Source organism: Ascaphus truei, chromosome 6 (genome assembly GCF_040206685.1).
Source record: "Ascaphus truei isolate aAscTru1 chromosome 6, aAscTru1.hap1, whole genome shotgun sequence".
In the NCBI taxonomy this organism is placed as follows: Eukaryota; Metazoa; Chordata; class Amphibia; order Anura; family Ascaphidae; genus Ascaphus; species Ascaphus truei.
The window spans coordinates 138,785,255-138,804,215 of record NC_134488.1 but is presented as its reverse complement, the minus strand read 5'-3'; the positions used below and the strand labels follow the sequence as shown (position 1 = coordinate 138,804,215).

Sequence of the window (18,961 nt, the reverse complement as noted above, 5' to 3'; positions counted from 1 at the left end):
ATCAATCTGGCACACGAGGGGTTAACATTGGTTACAAATTGTCTTCAAAATATAAGAATTGTTTTTATGCCTGTCAAACCAGGCCTGTGTGGTATGGGACTGATGTTATCTCAAGTCAACAGCTGTTTTGCCAGAGATGGGATTGAAATATGGCTTCCCTGACGTTGGAATAAACAAGACCCATTAAATATACCTTTAAAGACTTTATTTGGGGGGGTTTCTGCAAAGTACCAGGGGGTCTTCATTTCTATGGGATTACACTGCGGTAACAGGCACACACATACACAATAACTTCTCCCTCACCAAGCACCAACCCATAGTCCTGACCATCCCTGAGCTTCCTGTACAGATTCGTCGCCGAGCTGGCCGACTTCATCAAAGTGAAAGCCAATGAAGTAGAGGACGAGGATGACTCTCACCTTGTGCAGTTCTTCCCTCATTTTGTCTGGGTGGTGAGGGACATGACTTTGAAGCTGGAGATGGATAACCGTGAAGTGACAGCTGACCAGTACCTGGAGAAAGCACTGGAACTAAAAAAGGGTACGGTGGCTTTCCTGTCATGTGGGACAGTACAGATCTCATCAGTCACATCTCACTGTGACAAGGAACTCCAGAGACGTTCCAACTGAGAACATGTAGAGGGTCATTTATTTTCATCGTTACGTAGTGAGAGGAGAGGACTAGACGTAATGTGAATGCCTGTTCAAGTGAGTGAACCCAGATCAAATCCATATGACGATGGGCAGGTCACCTTACAAGACTATGTCTCCGGTACCCCTAAAAATTGCAATCTGTGTCTGAAAACAAATCTCTATACAGTACAACGTGTTCACTGCAGTGCTATTCAACAAAATGCTGTTATTAATTAGATATTTTAGTGGAAAGATGCATTAAGATACACATCACATTTGTAAGAGCTTCTAGGGCAACAGAGTTAAAAAAATTCTGTGTTTGCTGTACATGAGTTGAAAGCATACAATAAACAAATACATTGTGTATTCAGGATCAGCAGTTTAGCTAATACACGGTACCTTTTCTCTTCTCCCGCGATTTAAGGTAGCAAGAAGGCGATAATGGAATATAATATGCCTCGTCTCTGCATCCGTAAATACTTTCCCAGTCGCAAGTGCTTTGTACTTGTGCGTCCGATACATGGGAATAACCTCAACAACCTGGAGTCACTCGATGAGAAAGACCTGGACCCTCAGTTTCTCCAGGAATCTCGCAGTTTCTGTGATCACATCTTCCACACTGCCCCAGTCAAGATGGTGAAAGGAGGGTACGAGCTGACCGGGAGGTGTAAGCAGAAATTGTTTAATTCCCCACAGTATCTCTACTGCCTTTTATCCCTAAGTGTCCTCCCTTCCTCTGCTCTTAATAACTGTATCTATCTTCTGCCGTCTGTCTCCAGTAACTTCTCCTGCTGCCCACCCACTGAGGAAAGTCTTGGGTTGATTTATGTATCTCTTCCTTCTATCAGTGTTTGGTACCTTAGCAGAAACCTATGTGAAGACCATTCAGAGTGGAGAGGTACCATGCATGGAGAATGCCGTTCTTGCCATGGCGACAGTGGAGAACGAGCAGGCGCTGCGGGAGGGGCTTCATCAATATCAGTCCAAAATGGAGGGAAGCCTGAACTTTCCTACAGAGGATAAGGAGATCTCAGAAGCACACACAGACTGTGAGAAGGAGGCTCTGCAGACCTTCATGAACAGATCCTTCAAAGATGAGAACCAGGAATATCAGAGAAGATTAGTGGTGAGTGCGCCGCCAACAATCAGTAATGCAGTTACAATAACAGGAACATTGTAATGTAGCTGCCATGCCTGTAAGCACTCAGTAATTATGTTGCCATTAGGTAATATTACCTTGTAGCACAAAACAAGACACGCACTCGAGAAGAATCCGCCAAGACATTGAAGAGAGAAGTACCATGAGCCATAGCAGGGCATCAGATAATTTATCTCTATGCTCACCCACTTATGTCAGACCACTTTGTAGTGTAGTCTTGAACCACCTTTTTCATCTCCCAAATTGTTCTCATAATTTGCCATTTCAGTTTTACCACAGGCATGAAGAACATTCTAATTATAATACTTTAAATAAACAATTAGGCTGTCTCTCCATTATCTCCCATACACTTTAGGGTATCACCCAACACACATCACTTGCCTTCAAAAATACCATTGTTCCATCAGACTATAGGAGGAGCAATCCCAGTCGACTATGTATCCAGGGGTGGTGGTAGCTATTTGGGGGAGCTATAGCCATAAATAGTCTTCAAACCCCATTTTTTAACTAATGTATCACTATTAAAAAACTGAATGCGCAAATAATAATTGGCATTTGTATGTATTTGTTTATGCCCGATTGTTAAAGGTAACGCCTTTCTCACGCAATGTTAGTAACTGTATTGTGCTGTAACAGAAAACTATCACGATAACGGGGCCCAAATAAGCGGCAAGTGGCCCAATCAATAATGGAATAATAATGTCATTGTCTCAGTATACAATGGTGTCCCATTGAGCTTGTTGGGGCCTTAAGTAGCTGTTTAGCTGGTGCTAGGCTACACATCACCTTTATCACTGTAATTCTGTGTTAGCTCCAGCAGGTGATAGGTCACTTATGCCTGTGTCACTGTGTTATCCTCCTGCAGTTTGAGGGGTAGTATACAGTATATGGGTAATTTGTCCATCCTGTCTCTGTTTGTTCTGTTTATTCCTATTGTGTTTTCCTAGGAGGGCATTGGGAAATATTACACGGAGTTGCTTGAGAAGAATGAGTCTGCTTCTAAAAATACCTGCCGAGCGTTACTCCAGAACCTCAGTGCCAATCTAGATAAGAACCTCAGTGACGGGGTGTATTCCCAGCCCGGCGGCTTCCAACTCTATAATCAGGACCGGGACCAAGTGGTGCAGAGTTTCAACAGCCATCCAAACAAGGGGGTGAAGGTAACGTTGGGGCAACACAATGAGTGTATATACTGCAGCAACAATCTGCTTATATCTACTTATACAGTATAGATAGATATGTGGTGTGTGTACTGTATATATAGATACCCATTTGTCACCTATGGTACACCTGTGAGCACGTAACCTGCATAAGAGACAAGGGTTAATACACAGCTCACAAGCGCTCCCACTTTTCACCTTCGCAAAGTTCCCTCAAATAAACAATATTTCCCCAAATCCGTCCCCATATACCATCTGTCACGGATATCACACATGAATTAGATATGCAACCAGGGTTAATACACACGGCTCTTCTAGCCAACTCACCTTTCCACCTCGCAAGGTACTTTCAATGACAATATTAACCCCTTACTCAATTGCAATCATATCTATTCACTTCCACCACCCAAGAAATGATGCAAATAAAAGATGTCAAATTAATATCTGCCAGGGTCTCAGGTCCCTGTTTATTATAGAAAAAACTATGCACTTAACACACAAAAATCTGTTGTAACAAAATGTGTCCGAAACTGTAAATGCTCTCTGCAGAACATGCAAAAGTTCATTCAGAGCCCCAAAGCATCACTTATTAAATGACTAAGTGTTTTAATAAATATATAAAAATACAGTGCTTAGAGTACAGAAAAAAGGATTACAAGAACATAGAATTACAGTAATGCAGGACAGTTTCTTAAAATAACAGATAAAACATAAAACAGAAATCCCTACACACTATGTTACCATGCACTGTCAGGATTATCTCCCAGAGAGGATACTGGCAAAGGATTGAGAAATCAAGTGTTTAATCCAAAACACGCCCCTGTTGAAGTCTGATTTTCATAATCTTTGCTAATTTATTTATTTACTAGCTGATATACCCGGCGTTGCCCGGAGGCCGTGAGGGGGGGTGTGAAAGGCAGGGGGGGGGCGTGAAAGGCAGGGGGGGCGTGAAAGGCAGGGGGGGGGCGTGAAAGGCAGGGGGGGGGCGTGAAAGGCAGGGGGGGCGTGAAAGGCAGGGGGGGGGCGTGAAAGGCGGGGGGGGGGGGCGTTAAAGGCGGGGGGGGCATGAAAGGCAGGGGGGGCAACACACACACACAGTGTGACACACACACACACACAGTGTCACACACACACACACACAGTGTCACACACACACACAGTGTCACACACACACACTGTCACACAGACACACAGTGACACACACACACACACGTCACCTAGAGCGACACACACGCGACACCTACCTGTAGTTCAGGCCGCCGCCATCTTCTCACTCGGCGCCGCGAGGGAACTACTTCCGGCCGCCGCCATCTTCTCACTCGGCGCCGCCGCCATCTTAGGCGCATCGCGAGGGAGGAAGGGGGTCCGCTGCCTGTTCCCCCGCCGGGGATGGAGATGAGGCGCCGCGAGGTCCGCTGCCTGTTCCCCCGCCGGGGATGGAGATGAGGGGAGCGGGAGCGCCGGGAGAGGTGAGCGGAGGGGGTGTAATGTGCGCGCGTGTGCACAGGGACATCTCACTCGGCGCCACCGCCATCTTAGGTGCATCGCGAGGGAGGAAGGGGTTCCGCTGCGCGGGGATGGAGATGAGGCGCCGCGAGGTCCGCTGCCTGTTCCCCCGCCGGGGATGGAGATGAGGGGAGCGGGAGCGCCGGGAGAGGTGAGCGGAGGGGGTGTGTGTGTGTACACAGGGGTGAGAGTGTGTGTGTGTGTGTGTGTGTACAGGCCTGACAGTGTGTGTGTGTACACAGGGCTGAGAGTGAGTGTGTGTGTGTGTGTACAGGTTGTTGTTTCACAGGGGTGACTGTGAATGTATGTGTACACAGGGGTGACTGTGTGTGTGTGTACAGGGTTGAGTGTGAGTGTGTGTACAGTGTTGAGTGTGACACTGAGTGTGTGAGTGTGAGGGGGTGACTGTGTACCAAGGAGTCCTCAGAGGTTCTGGCCGTGTGGTGTGACTGCAAGTGTGTGAGAGTGAAGGAGGTGATGTCACAGTGGGGCGTACCTCTTGGCCAATGAGTCACGGACCAATCAGATTCACCGCAGATAGCACTAACCTCACTAACCATTCGATTTTATATATTAAGAGAAAATATTTTACCAGGAAGTAATACATTGAGAGTTACCTCTCGTTTTCAAGTATGTCTTGGGCACAGAGTAAGACAAATAATACATGGTTACAAATACAGTTACATAAATGAACAGGGTATACATTATATACAAGACATTGTGTGCACAGTTAAAGAAATATATATTATGGGCGTATGAAACAGTTACAGACAAGATTAAAGTGTGAGACAGCCTTAGATTTGAAAGAACTTAAACTGGTGGTGGATGTGAGAGTCTCTGGTAGGTTGTTCCAGTTATGGGGTGCTCGGTAGGAGAAGGAGGAACGGCCGGATACTTTGTTGAGCCTTGGGACCATGAACAGTCTTATGGAGTCTGATCTCAGGTGATGAGTGCTGCAAGTGGTAGGGGTGAGGAGCTTGTTCAGGTAGCTGGGTAGCTTGCCCATGAAGAATTTAAAGGCAAGACAGGAAAGGTGAACTTTGCGCCTAGACTCTAGTGTTGACCACTCTAGTTCTTTGAGCATTTCGCAGTGATGTGTGTTGTAGTTGCATTGGAGAACAAAACGACAAATTGAATTGAAGAGGGTGTCAAGTTTGCTAAGGTGGATTTGAGGTGCCGAGCCATATACTACGTCTCCATAGTCAATAATTGGCATTAGCATCTGCTGTGCGATACGCTTTCTGACCAGGAGACTTAGGGAGGATTTGTTCCTGTAAAGTACCCCTAGTTTGGCATAGGTCTTGGTTGTCAGGGTATCAATGTGCATCCCGAATGTTAAGTGGGAGTCAAACCATAAGCCCAGGTATTTAAAACTAGTGACAGGGGTTAGGGTGGTGTTGGTTCTAATCTGGAGCTCAGTCGCTGGAAGCTTTAAAAATTTAGTCTTGGTCCCAAATACCATTGTTACAGTCTTGTCAGTGTTTAAAAACAGTTTGTTTTGGGAAATCCAGTTTTCGAGTCTCAAAAAGTCAGACTGAAGTATGTGTTGAAGGTCGGAGAGGCTATGGCTGTGTGCATATAGGATTGTGTCGTCTGCATACATGTGTATTGAGGCTTCCTTACAAGCTGTGGAAGATCATTAATGAACACTGAGAAGAGTAGGGGCCCCAGAACAGAGCCTTGCGGGACACCACAGGTGAAATCCAGGGGGTTGGAGTTAGAGCCTGAGATGGACACATGTTGGGCATATGTATTCTTTTTTTCCCATTGAAACATAAGCCCGCCCCTGTCGTAAATCGCCTACGAGATTGATAGTTTTATGACAGAGTAAAAAAAACAGCTACAAACGACGTTTAGATTTTGCCTCAGTATATAAGCACACTCATAACTTCCCACCTCTAATACTGAGACACACGTGAGTCACGTCAGGGGTGCGCAAACTGAGGGAGCAGGGTTTACAGAGATTATCTGCAGGGGTGCGGGGTTTACGGAGGCCCCGCGCGCTTCCCGAAGGCACTTAAATTAAATGCCGGGAAGCGTCTAAGGCTTCTGTAAACCTTAGTTACCTTGGTTCAGCTGGCTTCTGGAGACGCGTCACCATGGCAACGCAGCGTCAAATGACACCGCGGGGCATGTCAAGTCGCATTGCTATGGCAATGTGACATCATGATTTTGGGAACCAAGGTAAGGGAGGGGGGCGCGTGGAGAGGAAGACAGCTGGCAGGGGGGTGCAGGGGGAAAAGATTGCGCTCCCCTGAGTCACATCGCTAGATTCAGGCGGTCATTATGACTGTCTTAATACTAAATTTGAATGCCAAATGGATACCTGTCCCTTATTACCTGCTAGACTTTCCATATCTGGCCTCATTACATGTGACTCGGTGCAACGATTGCACACATGTAACACTTAGCATGTACAGTAGATGACGTCACGTGATGACCTCATTTTTAATAAAGTCCTTCAAAGAAAGAATACCCTGTGTGTCACCTATCTCTGGCATGCACCAGTAATAATTCAGGAATGCGGAGGCTTCTTTCAGGCAGGCAGAATAGTATTTGGTTAGCGTTTATGACCTTCTATACAACACGTCATGTTTAGTGGACCATCCATGATGCCCCCCACCCCCCAATTAAGTTCTCACTGAACCAGCACAGACCAAGAAAATGTCTTGACCTGTCATAAACCCAATATATTTCATTTTAACCCCAAATTGTTACACCATTAACCCCTGAAGCACCAGATGGATTAAAATACATATCTCATGATATTATCATGACGCCATTAAATATTGTAATATATATAATAATTACTTGTATATTAAAAAAACTATGTGAGCAATGCTTATTCTTTCAGTGGTACGTACAATTATTGCAAATTCATATATTGCAAGCTGTAATATAAAAGTTGAAATATGAATGCCCCCTCTGGTGGCAAACAAAGGGTACTGCAGCAATGAATACTGATGTGTGGTTCTGACTTTGTCTACAGGCGCAGGAAGTGCTGGGTCAGTATCTGGACAGTAGGAAGGCGGAGGCAGAGAGTATTCTGCAGGCAGAAAAGAACCTGAGTGAGGCACAGAAGAAACTGGCTGGTAAGGATTCTGTATACCAGTTAATGTACGAGCAGTTATTGGGCTGCGTATCACATTATACTAAACATATTCGTAGACACACAAAATTATTTCCCAAGAAATGAAAGCAGCCACATGTGTGGTATTAGCATGTTACATTTGTGTAGGGCTGTCACATGTGTGCTATTAGCATGTTACAGTTGTGTAGGGCTGTCACATGCAACTGTACAGTTGTGGGTTTGCACCTTTAATAAGGGCTGTGTAACTGCGATGCAGGCTTCTCTCCCAGCATTCGCCAATACCTGGGAACTCTCTCCACCTTCCTTTCTCTCCCTACCACCTGCACTGCCTCCCAATATTCCCTCACTACTGCTCTTTCTGTTTGCCGTTTCCTCACTTTTGTAAACTTTTTTTATTTTCTCTCTAACTTCCTCTCCTCCTTCTATCCACATATCCCTCTCCCTCTTCCCCCCTCTCCCTCTCCCCCCCCCCCATCTCTCATTTCTCTCCTAATCCTGGACCTGTGCATATACCCACCTGCTCTCGCCCACACCTTTCTGCCTCCTCTCTCTCTTCTAAGGGTGTTAACCCATCTAATGAAATACCTATTCCTTGTCTCCCTTCTCCTGTGCCCCCTGGAATGTCCGTTCTCTGACTAACAAGTCTCTGGATATACACGACCTCTTCTGTTCTCACTCTCTTCACCTCTTTGCTCTAACAGAAACCTGGCTCTCACAATATGACTCTGATGTAGAGGCTGCTGTCTCCTATGGTGGTCTCTCTTTCTCTCACTCCACGCCCCAATGGCCAATATCAACTCCGTCTTATGCCTCCATCTGTTTCATTTTCTATCTCTGAGGTCCAGCTGCAGGACTTCAATTGTCATTTTGAAGATCCCTCAGACTCCTGGGCATCTCGCCTTCTATCTATAACCTCCTCCTTTGGCCTTCGCCAATGGATCAATTCCAGCACCCACAAGGATGGTCACTATTTAGCCCTGGTCTTTACTAAAAAAAATGTTTCCTATCTGATTTCTCCATCTACCCCTTCCAATCTCTGACCATTACCTCCTAATAGTCACCACCACTCATTCCTTTTGCCCCCATCTTTTTTGTTCTACATTGATACTCTTGAGACCTTCGGTCGATTGACCTCTCTGCTCTGGCATCTACCCTAAACACTAACCTCTCTTCTCTCCTTCCTCTGAACTTGACAATCTTGTCAACTCTTACAACTCTATCATCTCCTCCGCTCTTGATCTATATGCCCCTTCTTGGCTCCGGCACACCCGTCCCTCTAACCCACGGCCTTGGCTGAATTCACAAACACGCTCCCTTCGCACTTTCACTCACTCCTCAGAACGCCTATGAAGGGAATCTCACACTCATGCTGATTTTCCACACTACAGAGTTCGCCTCTCCTGTTTTAGCTCTGCTCAAAGGCCAAACACTACATCTCACTCTTCAACATTCACATATCCAATCAACGCTGTCTGTCTTTGGCTCCATCCTCCAACCTTCTATTCCACTTTCCATCACTTCTCCTTAAGTCTTTGCTGACCACGTTAAAGGCAAGGTAGATGATATTCACAATTAGATTCTTTCTGTCCCTTCCCCCTCCTCTCTCCTTCTAACGAGATGTCCTTCTTCCTCTTTTGATTCCTTTTTTCCAGTTACAGAGTTTGAAGTTTCTAAGCTGATGTTCTCTTTTCCCTCCACCCCATGCCATCTCGATCCTATACCCTCACACCTTGTTAGAACTCTTGATCCTGTCCTAGTCCCCACTATCACCCATATCTTCATTTCCTCCTTGACCTCTGATATTTTACCTCTTCCTTTAAGTATGCAGAGGTCACACCTATTCTCAAAAACAATCTAGACCCTACGGACCTTACTAACTACTGCTCTGAGTCCCTCCTGACGGTTGCTTCCAAATTGTTAGAACGTCTCCTGTTCGCCTGTGTAGTAAACTTTCTTAGTTCCCATGCTTTCCTGGACCCCTTACAATCTGGCTTTCGTACAACTCACTCAACAGAGACTATGCTCACTAAAGTAGCCAATGATCCACATGAAGCAAAATCCCACGGTCACTTTTCCCTACTAATCCTACTCGAGCTCTCTGCTGCTTTTGATACTGTCAGTCACTCTCTTCTCCTTCCTATTCTAAACTCTCTTGGTATCTGGAACAAAGCTCTATCCTGGTTTTCATCCCACCTCTCCCATCGCACATTCTCTGTCTCTGTTGCTAACATGTCTTCGTCTCCTGCTGATCTGTCTTTTGGTTTTACCTCAGGGCTCTGTTCTGGGACCTCTCCTTTTCTCTCTACACACTATCACTTGCTGACTTCATCAAATCTTTTGGTCCTAGGTATCACCTCTATGCAGATGATACACACACATATCTATCCACCACCTACCCTCACTCCTGCAATCCAGTCAAAAGTCTTTGATTGTCTCCTGGCCATATCCTCGTGGATGGTGCTCTGGCCACTATGTCTAAAACTGAGCTCCTCATATTTCCCCCTAAATCTGGCCCAATATTCCCTTTTCCATTGCAGTAAATGGTACTACCATCTATGCTGTCACCAAAGCACGTGGCCTAGGAGTGAAATGTATTTCTTCTTCCTCCGTAATATTGCCAAGATCCATCCTTTTCTTTCTCAATCTACTGCTAAAACTCTAATGCATGCCCTTATCCTCTCCCGTCTGGGTTATTGTAACATGCTGCTAACATGCTGCCTCACAACTTTCTCCCCTGCAATCCATCCAAAATTCTGCTGCTGGAATAGTTTCACTTTCTCCCAGAACAGTCTCTGCTCATCTCCTCGTTAAACCCCTCTCCTGGCTTCCCATTACTTTTTGGATCACTTACAAAGTCCACCTCCTTAGCTTCGAAGCTCTCCACTCATCTGCTCCTTCCTGCATATCAGCTTTGATCTCTCGCTGTGTCCCTGCTCATCTTGCGAGCTCTACCCATAACTGTCTCCTTTCCACCCGTTCCCCTCTATGCTCTCTCGCCTCTTACCTATGGGACTCTCTCACACTCTGAGAGTGTATACACCAAGCACATTCTCTCCCCACCTTTAAAACAGACCTTAAAATTCACCTCTTAAATGCAGCATCCCAACAGCCCAGATTCATGGCCACTGTCCCACAGTCGCTCCTATCAACCATTGTGGCCAAGCACTGCCACCTACTGCCCTTATTCCCTCACCCGCTGTCTCTGTAACTCTCCCAACATACCACTTAGCTTGTAAGGCCGTAATATAGTGGGCGCGCTTGCGGTGAGCGTGAAGCCGGCCGATAGGGGCGAAGACAGCGAAAACTATGTTTTTGCGCCGCTACCACTCAGTCTGCAATGTATGTGTGTGTGTGTGTGTGTGTGTATATATATGTGTGTATGTCTGTGTATGTATATATGTGTGTATGTCTGTATGTGTGTGTGTGTGTGTGTGTGTGTGTGTGTGTGTATGTGTGTGTATATGTGTATATGTGTGTGTATATGTGTGTGTATATGTGTGTGTGTGTGTGTGTGTGTATATATGTGTGTATGTCTGTGTGTGTGTATGTGTGTGTGTGTGTGTGTATATGTGTATATGTGTGTGTATATGTATATGTGTGTGTGTGTGTGTGTGTGTGTGTGTGTATATATGTGTGTATGTCTGTATATGTGTATATGTGTGTGTGTGTGTGTGTGTGTGTGTGTATGCACAATGTTAATAAATAATTTACAAACACACAGACCACCGCAAACCTGTCGCTCCTGGCAGCACACACTGTAAACACAAAAAGTGTGCGTCACGTGCACGCGCGTTTGCACAGGCGCGCGCTCCCGCACTTACTATAGAACAAGTCTAAGCCCCCAGGGCAGGTATTTCCTTTTCTATTGTCTGACTTTCTTGCACTTATTGTATTATGATTCCCTGTACTGTATTGTTTCTTTTGTAAAGCGCTGAGTACATATAAAAATATACATACATGCAAGAGGTAAATTATGTTGTATTGTATCAAAATATGTAAGTGACGTAATCTTAAACATCCCCATTTTGTGCCTCCAAAGAGGAGCAGGAGAAAGCAGCTCTCATGGAACAGAAGCAGCGAGTGGAGCAGGAGAAGAGGATCCAGACGGAGCAGAGAATGAAGGACCAGGAGCAGAGTCACCAGGAGAACATGAGGCAGCTGGAGGTGAAGATGGTGAGAGAAACGGAGAACATGAGGAGGGAGTCGGAGAGAGCCGTGGAGAGCAAGCTGAGAGAGCAGGAGAAGCTGCTGAAACAGGGGTTCAAGGATCAGGCCAGTGAGATGGCAGATGAGATTAAAGGCCTGAAGCAAGAAATCGCATCCAAAAGCCAAGCTCAGGATTTGTTTAGCAACATAGTATCAGCAGTGGCAAAAGGGCTTCATGTATGGTGTTCCCTGGTGCAGAGGGAACAGGAGCAGGAGCAAAACACAAGGCCGAAGGGTGCAGAGGGAAGAGGAGCAGGAGCAAAACGGAAGGCCGATGGGTGGGCAGCCCCAGCAGGGGCCATGTTAATGGGAGAAGCACTGAAGAAATTATAAAGTAGTCATATTCAGCGTACCACTGCTTTATTATATACATAAAGTGTTTAAATATTTCTGGCATACAGCTTTGCTTTTACGTTGTAATATATATACAATGCATGTGGTAATTGTGCTAAGTGCTCATGGCGCAGCTTTTCTTCCCTGCAGCGGCGTCCCGCGTGAGAAGCTTTTTATTGTGTTTCTGACCGTTATCACATTTCTGCCATCTGAGACTTGTGATACACGGGGAAAAGTGCCGTCCCAACATACACAATTCCCACCCATCCCATTAAAGTCCTGTATGTGCTCCTCCTCACCTCAATAAACCCTCCATCATTGTGACCAGATGCAAGGGGCGGGGGGGGGAGGGTAAAGCAGCAGATTAGGGGCACATCGGCACATAATGAATATGCTTAATTCCCAAATCAAGGAAATGAATGGAATGAAGATTAGAGTTCTACAGCATATTGAATAGTGGCCCATATTTACTTAATGGTGCTACGTCCTAAAACCCCTTCCAGACCATTGAAACAAATGTGCTATAAAGTATCTTTCAGTTACCGCCCTGAATCAGCGGATGTATATTCATAGGGTTGTGTGCATCTATCGCTTGATTGGTAACCCTTTCTCTGCCAGAGGGGCCGGGGGCGCCTTGCTCTGGCAGGGAAACGGCTAAAGATCTTTATACGCTGTCAGTCCAGACCTTAAGAACCCAGGTGAGAGGGATTTAGGGGTTCTGGGCGAGAAAACAGGAAACATTAGTGGAAATGTTTCATCTTGTAAGCAGGACCCTCCTGAGGCACGCGGGGAGATGTAGCGCGGCTATTTCAGGGCAAACATGGGACAGAGAAGCATTTTCACGCTCAGCCTGATAGTAACAATGTGACACAGTGCTCCCTGCGTCCCATGAGCAGCAGTGTGTCACAGTGATCCCTGCGTCCCATGAGCAGCAGTGTGTCACAGTGCTCCCTGTGTCCCATGAGCAGCAGTGTGTCACAGTGCTCCCTGCGTCCCATGAGCAGCAGTGTGTCACAGTGCTCCCTGCGTCCCATGAGCAGCAGTGTGTCACAGTGCTCCCTGCGTCCCATGAGCAGCAGTGTGTCACAGTGCTCCCTGCGTCCCATGAGCAGCAGTGTGTCACAGTGCTCCCTGCGTCCCATGAGCAGCAGTGTGTCACAGTGCTCCCTGCGTCCCATGAGCAGCAGTGTGTCACAGTGCTCCCTGCGTCCCATGAGCAGCAGTGTGTCACAGTGCTCCCTGCGTCCCATGAGCAGCAGTGTGGCGTTTGAGGCGTGTCAGTAGGAGGAGTTACTCAGTGCGCATATCAGGTTCTGCATCACAGCCCAGATCCACACAAGGGTGCAACGCAGTATCACATCTTTACTCCCAGTCACGTGGTGAAGCTTAGCACCGTTTGGTGGATCTGGGCCTATGGGTCCCATTTATACCCCCTTTTTATATCACAAAATGATGTAAATCTCCCCGCTAACAATCTGAGCGAGATGTAGGAAACGTCCCTAACGAGTGACATACCCATCATGCCATCAAGAGGAAGCCCTGGGGATAACATACCCGTCTCCTTGCCGTGACACTTCTCCGTGTGAGAGAATACTGCCGCTGGAATTGCTGTATATTCAAACAGATAGACAAACAATGCTTCATTGGCTCAGCAGAAAATACATGTGCCCATATATCCCCGAGGATTCTGTATCCGCCTTCTGACTGAGCAAAAAACCGCGCCAGATTTATGTATACTGCGCCAGATTTATGTATACTGCGCCAGATTTATGTATACCGCGCCAGATTTATGTACTGTATACCGCGCCAGATTTATGTATACCGCGCCAGATTTATGTATACCGCGCCAGATTTATGTATACTGTGCCAGATTTATGTATACCGCGCCAGATTTATGAAATGCAATTGAAATAAAGAAAGCTTTAAATAAATGCTGCTATTTGATTTGCTCCGGGTTTGACGCCCTCTGACCTCTGTTTCTGTTGCTTTAAAGTATTACTTATTTTCTGAAGGAGTTAAAGAAAAGAAGTTTATATCGACCGGAGTCAACAGGCCCAACACCATACAAGGTTAAAGCCCAAACTCACCTAAATAGGGGTTACAGGGGGAATCATAGTTTACTAGGTGCTGGGCGCCGTTTCAGTTGGCTTACTCAGGTCAGCTTCCACTCTCCGCAGGTCTCTGGGCCCTCAAGACCATAAGGATGCTATTCAGAGAATAGACCTTTTAAATGTCCCGCTTGTCTCTCCCATCGAGCCTCATTCTGGGTGTCTCTGGCAAAAACCTCGGAGACACACCAACAAACAACCACCAAGAGAATCTGGCACTCAAATCGGCAGCGGTTAACATAGATTCTCCATCTCCATAGGAAAACATGGAAGATGGGGTGCTGGCCAATCAGTGTGCGGATACTGCACGCCGGTCAATCAGAGTGAGGGCTCGCCAGTCATGGACCAATCCGGGCCATGCGCGGTGACAGTGCTTCTACGACAGCCCTCAGGGGCAGGCTTAGGGGGAGTGGAAAATTCAAACCGACCAATGTGAACAGTGCATACGTGACTAATACTCAACACCAGTTCCCAGTGCCGGCCTGGTATCTCCTGTAGAGATAGGCGCCTCAAATACTGGGATGAACAAAAGACCTGCTTTTCCAGCCCAAATCCCCAGACCTGAGCACACACCCCTCCCCACACCATCGATGGCCTAAGCACTTCTCCCACCCACATTTGGATAACAGGCCCGTTTCCTTTGTGTGTTGGCGAAGTGAATTACCCGCCCCAGCACACACAGGAGACACGGAAATACAGCCTCACGTTTCACATCACACGTTTCACATTGGCCACAATAAGATGGAATAATATGCCAGCAGCGTAGCATCCATCTTGACTGGTAAAGGAAATAGCTGGGCTTAACCTTTAATATGCTGGCCACGTTGCACCTACCATCACAGGCCATATCTTCTAAGCAGCGCTACTGCATAAGAGACGTAAGACATGGAGGTGATGTGTCTTCCAGCACAGACGGTGTATTGAGGAGTAACAGTGCTTATTTAAAATGTTTTCTTTAGAGACCGCCTGAGGCGGACACTACTACCCTACCGGGTTATATAAAAACCCCTAAGTTGCATAGTTAAAATAAAAGGTTTTTTGTTCCCCCGTTGAAGCTGCATCAGCCCCGGCGTTTGCACCGATAAACTCTGCTTGCCAGGGCCCCCCCACACCAGAGACCCTTTTAAGGACTGTCATCGGGGTAAAAATGACGCTGCCAGGTGCCCTGCAAAGGGAAAAATCACAAGATTTGTCACTCACCTCGTGGTCCAGTCATGGCGGCCAGAACAGCGATGGAGGGCTCCCCAGCGTGAAACGCAGAAGGTAGATGAGGAGATGGCGGGAATTCCTCAACAGGCGGGAAATCGGATCGAGCTGGAGGAGTGGCTTCGGCTGCGACTGCCTCGAAGGCCAGCCCAATCCAAGATGGCGGAGGAGGAACAACGTCTCCGGAAGGGGCGGGATCAGTGGCGGCCATCTTGCGAGCGGCGGAAATACGAGGTCAATACAGGGACATGGCGCACGGAAGCCATCACAGCCCCTGAGGAGACAGTCACGTGAGAGCGGCGATTACGGGCGCACAGAAACAGCAGAGGCCTGGAGAATGCAGCACCGATGAGAGTCAGCCCGACCATAGCCCCAGGATGGGGGATAGAGACTGGCACAGAGACAAGAGGACAGCGGGGGGGGGGGGGGGTAGAAACGGCTGTCGGACGCGCTGGCCCATTTAGTCAGTTGGGAGGGGGCTATGAGGGAGAGGAGTAAGTGGCAGAAGAGCTGTTAGGTGCGCAGGAGACTGATAGCAAAAAAGGATAGGAGCAGGAACAGTGGAAGTCATAAGAATGTAGGGGGATGTGATAGCAGCGGAGAATAATGATAAGGGTGGTGAATGCATGTAAGTGGAAAAGCAGGGGGAACTATACACAGAGCAGGAGGTGAGGGAGAGGCAGAGGAAGGGAGGAATGCAGCGGGAGTGAAGGAGTTGTGGAAGTAGGTGAGAAGGTCTAGTAAGTGAAGAGAGCAAAGAAATTGCAGAAAGTGTAGTAGGTAGAAGGAAGTGGTAAGTTAATGAAGAAATAGGGATGTAAGGGAGAACAGAGAGGAGAAGCCCATTAACGGCGGAGGATAAAGGTAGCGGTGGAGCGAAACAGCAAGAAGGGAGGTAGATAGAGAAGAGGAGCAGGCTTAGTGGCCCCCCATGGGCAAGGAAGATATCAAAAGGAGGGCAGTAGCGCTGCGCGAACTTGTGGAGAAGGTTGCAAAAGAAGGAGCTGATTGCGCCGGTGAGGGCTGCGGTAGCTGAGTAGTAGCAAAGAGTCCTCATGGAGCTGGGGAGAAAACAGGGGAGGGGGGAAAACATAGGGGGCAGCGCCCGAGATTGGGGGCAAGAAGCAGCCTGGGGATACTGTTTACGTTATAGTTGTAGTTATTCGTTCTATCTATAGCTTCTGTAAGCTAGCCAGAGAGGGGCAGGGGGATATAAACCTGCCCTGACCTCTGCATGTGCTCCAAGTCGGGACTAGCCTTGATTAGGCTGGTGGTTGCCGACAAAGTCCCTTGGGAGGGGGGGGCGGCATGGGAGGGGGAGGGACGCCAAGAGGGAGGGCGGAAGAGCTCCCCCGCCGTTTACCCAGGGGCTAAGGTCACAGGACTGCGGTACTGGTACCTAAGTCATTTGACCACTGTTCTAATATTTGTCTTTTTGTGTGTGTATATGTTCCCCCACCCCCCTTATGTGTCAGTCCCCCTCTGCCCTCAGCCATTGGTACAGCTCCGTTGACACTGGAGAGGAAGATGCGAGAGGATGGCCGGCGACCGATCCAGCAGGCGCACAGAACCCAACATGGACATCGGCCGTTACGCAGCGCACCCAAACCATACAGCTCAGATGAGTAATGATATCACAATGATTTCCCATAACGTGAAGGGGTTTAATAGTCCCGCCAAACGGAGAATTGCTTTTAGGGACTATAGTCGGAGGAAGACCGACATTATCTTCCTACAAGAAACGCATTTTTCTTGCTTAAACCACCCAAAATTCCTTGATAAAAGTTATAGAACATATTATCTTGCATCCGCAGATGTGAAAAAACGGGGTGTGGCAATTATCATACATAACAGGCTCGCCTTTACCATAGAGAAACAATATGCTGACTTACAGGGTAGATTCTTGATCTTAACAGGCACTATACACGGCCAACAAGTCACATTAACGTCCGTTTACGCTCCCTGTGAGCAAAACTCTACTTTCTTCGAGCAGTTTTTCGCTAAACTCCATAAATTGGCCAAGGGAAGTATCTTCCTTGCGGGAGATTTAAATCGTACACTGGACCCTGACTTGGACAGATGCACCCAACCTAACACCGCCCACAGACAGGACATACTAACAATACGCGACGGCCTCCAGGTGTGTCAATTGACGGATATGTGGAGAGAACATCATCCAGCTGCCCGGGAATACACTTTTTACTCACACCCTCATGACAGATATAGCCGAATAGACTACTTCCTAGTATCAAACAGAGTGGTTCCAGTGGTAGGCCATACAGAGATCCACGAGATCTCGTGGTCCGACCATGCGCCTATTGAGCTGAGGTGCACGTTGACAGGGCTAGACAGACCCGGAGCAAACTGGAAGCTTAACGAGCTTCTTCTCAAGGCCCCCGCTACTGAAAGGGAGATACGGGACCGGATAAAGGATTTCTTTAGAGAAAATACGGGAAGCGTGAAGTCGCAAGCCACGCTCTGGGAAGCCCATAAGGCTACTCTCGGAGGATTTCTCATGAACATAGCTGGCAAGCGGAAGCGGGAGAAAGCAACTAAATTAAAAGAGCTGCAGGCGAAACTAACACTCCTCACTGCACAGCACTCCGTGGATAAAAACCAGCACACGTGGCAAGAATTGATAGATACTAGGGCGGCCCTTAATCTAGTGTTATCATGCCAGGCCGAGAGGGAGTTGGCTTGGTCCAAGCGCAGATTTTACGAAAAAGCCAACAAGCCAGATACCTTACTAGCCAACAAGCTCCGAAACAAGCTTCCAAATTTCCAGATTTATTTATTTATTTATAAAATATTTTACCAGGAAGTAATACATTGAGAGTTACCTCTCGTTTTCAAGTATGTCCTGGGCACAGAGTAAAACAAAATAATACATGGTTACAAATACAGTTACATAAATGAACAAGGTATACATTATATACAAGACATTGCATGCACAGTTAAAGAAAATATATATTATGAGCGTATGAAACAGTTACAGACCAGATTAAAGTGTGAGACAGCCTTAGATTTGAAAGAACTTAAGCTGGTGGTGGATATGAGAGTCTCTGGTAGGTTGTTCCAGTTTTGGGGTGCACGGAAGGAGAAGGAGGAACGTCCGGATACTTTGTTGAGTCTTGGGACCATGAATAGTCTTTTGGAGTCTGATCTCAGGTGATAGGTACTCAGCGGCAATTAAAACTCAGCGGGGGGACCTTACCTCCGATCCGAGACAGATAGTGGAAGCTTTTCGAAAATACTATGCTACACTATATGATGGAGATAAGGTCACCCACAACCAAAAAATATCAGCTACCTTAAAGAGGTTTCTGTCTGAGGCGAAGCTCCCGACCCTGGGCAGGGTTGAGAAAGAGGCCCTACCGGGTGATTTCACCCTGGAAGAGATAACGGAGGTAATTAAGTCCCTCAAACCAGGCAAGGCCCCAGGCCCCGATGGCTACTCCAATTTGTACTACAAAAAATTCTGTAAAACACTAGTCCCACAGCTCCTGAAGTTATTTAATGGGATCCTGGAGGGGGAGCCCTTCCCGACCCAGATGCTCCAG

The 18,961-nt window shown here is 47.2% G+C and overlaps 1 protein-coding gene across 4 annotated transcripts in view; it reads left to right on the top strand.

Annotated features, from left to right (window-relative positions):
- Positions 1-14,018, top strand: part of LOC142497981 (guanylate-binding protein 3-like) — a 29,197-nt gene extending 15,179 nt beyond the window's left edge. For all 4 annotated transcript variants that reach the window (XM_075606477.1, XM_075606478.1, XM_075606475.1 and 1 more), the window contains exons 6-11: positions 350-540; positions 1,057-1,299; positions 1,481-1,758; positions 2,739-2,951; positions 7,447-7,549; positions 11,588-14,018. In XM_075606477.1, coding sequence (XP_075462592.1) covers positions 350-540; positions 1,057-1,299; positions 1,481-1,758; positions 2,739-2,951; positions 7,447-7,549; positions 11,588-12,087 — 1,528 coding nt within the window. In that variant the 3' untranslated portion in view covers positions 12,088-14,018. The remainder of the gene's footprint in view (positions 1-349; positions 541-1,056; positions 1,300-1,480; positions 1,759-2,738; positions 2,952-7,446; positions 7,550-11,587) is intronic.
- The last annotated feature ends 4,943 nt before the right edge of the window (positions 14,019-18,961 follow it).